This window comes from Quercus lobata, chromosome 10 (assembly GCF_001633185.2).
Source record: "Quercus lobata isolate SW786 chromosome 10, ValleyOak3.0 Primary Assembly, whole genome shotgun sequence".
Classification (NCBI taxonomy): domain Eukaryota; kingdom Viridiplantae; phylum Streptophyta; class Magnoliopsida; order Fagales; family Fagaceae; genus Quercus; species Quercus lobata.
In genome coordinates, this window is record NC_044913.1 from 15,377,968 (window position 1) to 15,380,487 (window position 2,520).

General features: G+C 48.7%; 1 protein-coding gene across 1 annotated transcript; it reads right to left on the bottom strand.

The window, feature by feature from the left end:
• Positions 1-1,202: 1,202 nt before the first annotated feature.
• Positions 1,203-2,264, bottom strand: LOC115964395. Its single transcript, XM_031083713.1, has one exon. It carries the CDS (start codon positions 2,262-2,264, stop codon positions 1,203-1,205), a length of 1,062 nt encoding a protein of 353 aa, XP_030939573.1.
• Positions 2,265-2,520: the final 256 nt, after the last annotated feature.

Consider the following 2,520-nt stretch of genomic DNA (forward strand, 5'->3'; position numbering starts at 1 on the left):
ATTAGCACCAAGCTTACTGCATGCGGGGCCACTGCTATGTAGGCAAACAAAACCTCGTCGGCCTCGGGGCTGGACATAATCGGCAGTTGGACGAGGTATTCCTTTAGCTGTTGGAAAGCCATAGCGCATTCCTCATCCCACTCAAATCCTTTCCACTTGTGTAATAGGAGAAAAAATGGCTTGCATCTATCTGCTGAGCGCGAGATGAAACGGTTTAAAGCTACTATCATACCAGTAAGCTTCTGGACTTCTTTAGGGTTCCGAGGAGGCTGCAAGTTATGGATGGCTCTTATTTGGTCGGGGTGAGCCTCAATGCCTCTGTGAGTCACCATATAGCCCAAGAATTTTCTAGATCCCACTCCAAATGAACATTTGGTTGCGTTCAGCCATAGTTTATACTTTCTTAGTATTTGAAAAACGTTGCCGAGATCATCAATATGGTTGGGAGCCAACTTACTTTTAACCACCATGTCGTCTATGTACACTTCAATGTTTTTACCCATCTGCTGTTCAAACATCTTGGTCATCATCCTTTGATAGGTTGACCCGGCATTTTTTAGGCCGAAGGGCATCACTTTATAATGATAATTCCCAACTGGGGTGACAAAAGCAGTCTTCTCCTGGTCTTCGGTGGCCAAGGGTATCTGGTGGTAGCCCTGAAAAACGTCTAGAAAACTCATTCTAGGATGTCCGACAGTCGAATCTACCAACTGGTCTATCCGGGGCATGGGGAAGGGATCCTTTGGACAAGCCTTGTTTAGGTCGGTGAAGTCTACGCAAACCCGCCATTTCCCGCTCTTCTTCCTTACCACTACCGTGTTGGCTAACCACTCGGGATAGAAGACCTCTTTGATAGCCCCTGCTTTCTTCAATCTTGTGACCTCTTCTCTCACGGTGTTGGTATGTTCTTTCGATGGTCGTCGAGGAGCCTGCCTCTTAGGTGTTATGGCCGGGTTCACATTAAGGCAGTGGCAGATGAAATCTGGGTCGACCCCGGGGGCCTCATAGGGGTCCCAAGCAAACACATCTTTATTCTGTCGGAGGAAAGCAGTCAGTGCTGACTTCTCTTGGGGTGGCAATTCCGAACCAATTTGAAAAAACCTCTCAGGGTCAGATCCGACAAGTACTTTCTCCAACTCCTCACAGATCACCTCCATAGCTGGTCCTCCACTGCCCGCAGTTGGGACCGTAGTCATTAATTGCTATAAGCCATTCTCGGCCAAAGTGGAAGTTATGCAATTTTGCTGTCGCAGGATTGCCGACACCATGCATTGCCTAGCTACTCCCTGGTTCCCTATTATCTCTTTGATCTGACCTCCTGACGGATACTTCACCTTTTGGTGCAAGGTCGACGACACAGCCCCTAGTGCATGAAGCCATGGCCGGGCCACGATGGCTGTGTAAGGGGAGTATGCATCTACGACAATGAAGTTTACTTTTACCACATCTGAGTCTGTTTGCACAGGTAACCTAATCATGCCTCTCGGGATGACGACCTTTCCTTCAAAGCTAACCAGGGGGGAATCGTATGGTGACAGGTCTTCCTGCTTCAAGTTCAGTCCCTTATACAAATCAGAGTACATTACCTCCACCGCGCTGCCTTGATCAACTAACACCCTTTTCACGTCATAACCTCCTATTCTGAGCGTAACGACTAAGGCATCATCGTGGGGTTGGATAGTTCCTTGTTTGTCTTCCTCCGTGAACTCGATTAATGGCGTGGCGCTCATTCTAGCTCTCTTAGATTCCCTGTCGTCTGGCTTAGTCGGGAAACTGCTTACTGACATTACCCTAACGGGGACAGAGCCTGTTCTTCCAGATGCGGCGAGAATGACATTAATTGTGCCAATGGGTGGCCTCAACGTACTTTGTCTAGTTTCATTGTTTGATGGTTCTTGCCATCCTTCAGGGCGATGCAGCAAATGTCTCAGCTTCCCTTCTCGGACGAGCTGGTCTAAATAGTTCTTCAAGTTCCTGCAATCATCAGTAGTGTGACCTGGCTCCTGATGGTACGCGCAATACAGGTTCTGATTACGCTTCAAAGGGTCGCCAGCCATTTTGTTCGGCCACTGAAAGAAAGGCTCATACTTCACCTTCTCTAGGATTTTGTGAAGAGGTTCTCGGAGCACAGCATGGACTGCCTGAGCCCTAGTAGATCCGGACTGCTCCACATAGTCTCTTCTCGGCCTGTTACTGTTGTTAAATCGTTCGGACCTAAAGTCCCCCCTCTCCTGAAGGACGACCTTCGCTTGACCCTTCCCCATCTGCTGGTCCTCCTCGACCCTTTTGTACTTGTCAATTCAGTTTATGAGTTGGCGCACGCTGGTGACTGGCTTTCCAGTGAGGGACTTTCTTAAGCCATGTTCTGTTGGCAAGCCCCTTTTGAACGTACTGATGGCGACGTCATCATATTTCCCTTCGATCTCATTATACATTTCCCAGTATCTATCTGAGTAGGCCTTCAGCGTCTCTCCTTCCCGCATGGACAAGGATAGGAGGGAATCGAGGAGCCGAGGGACT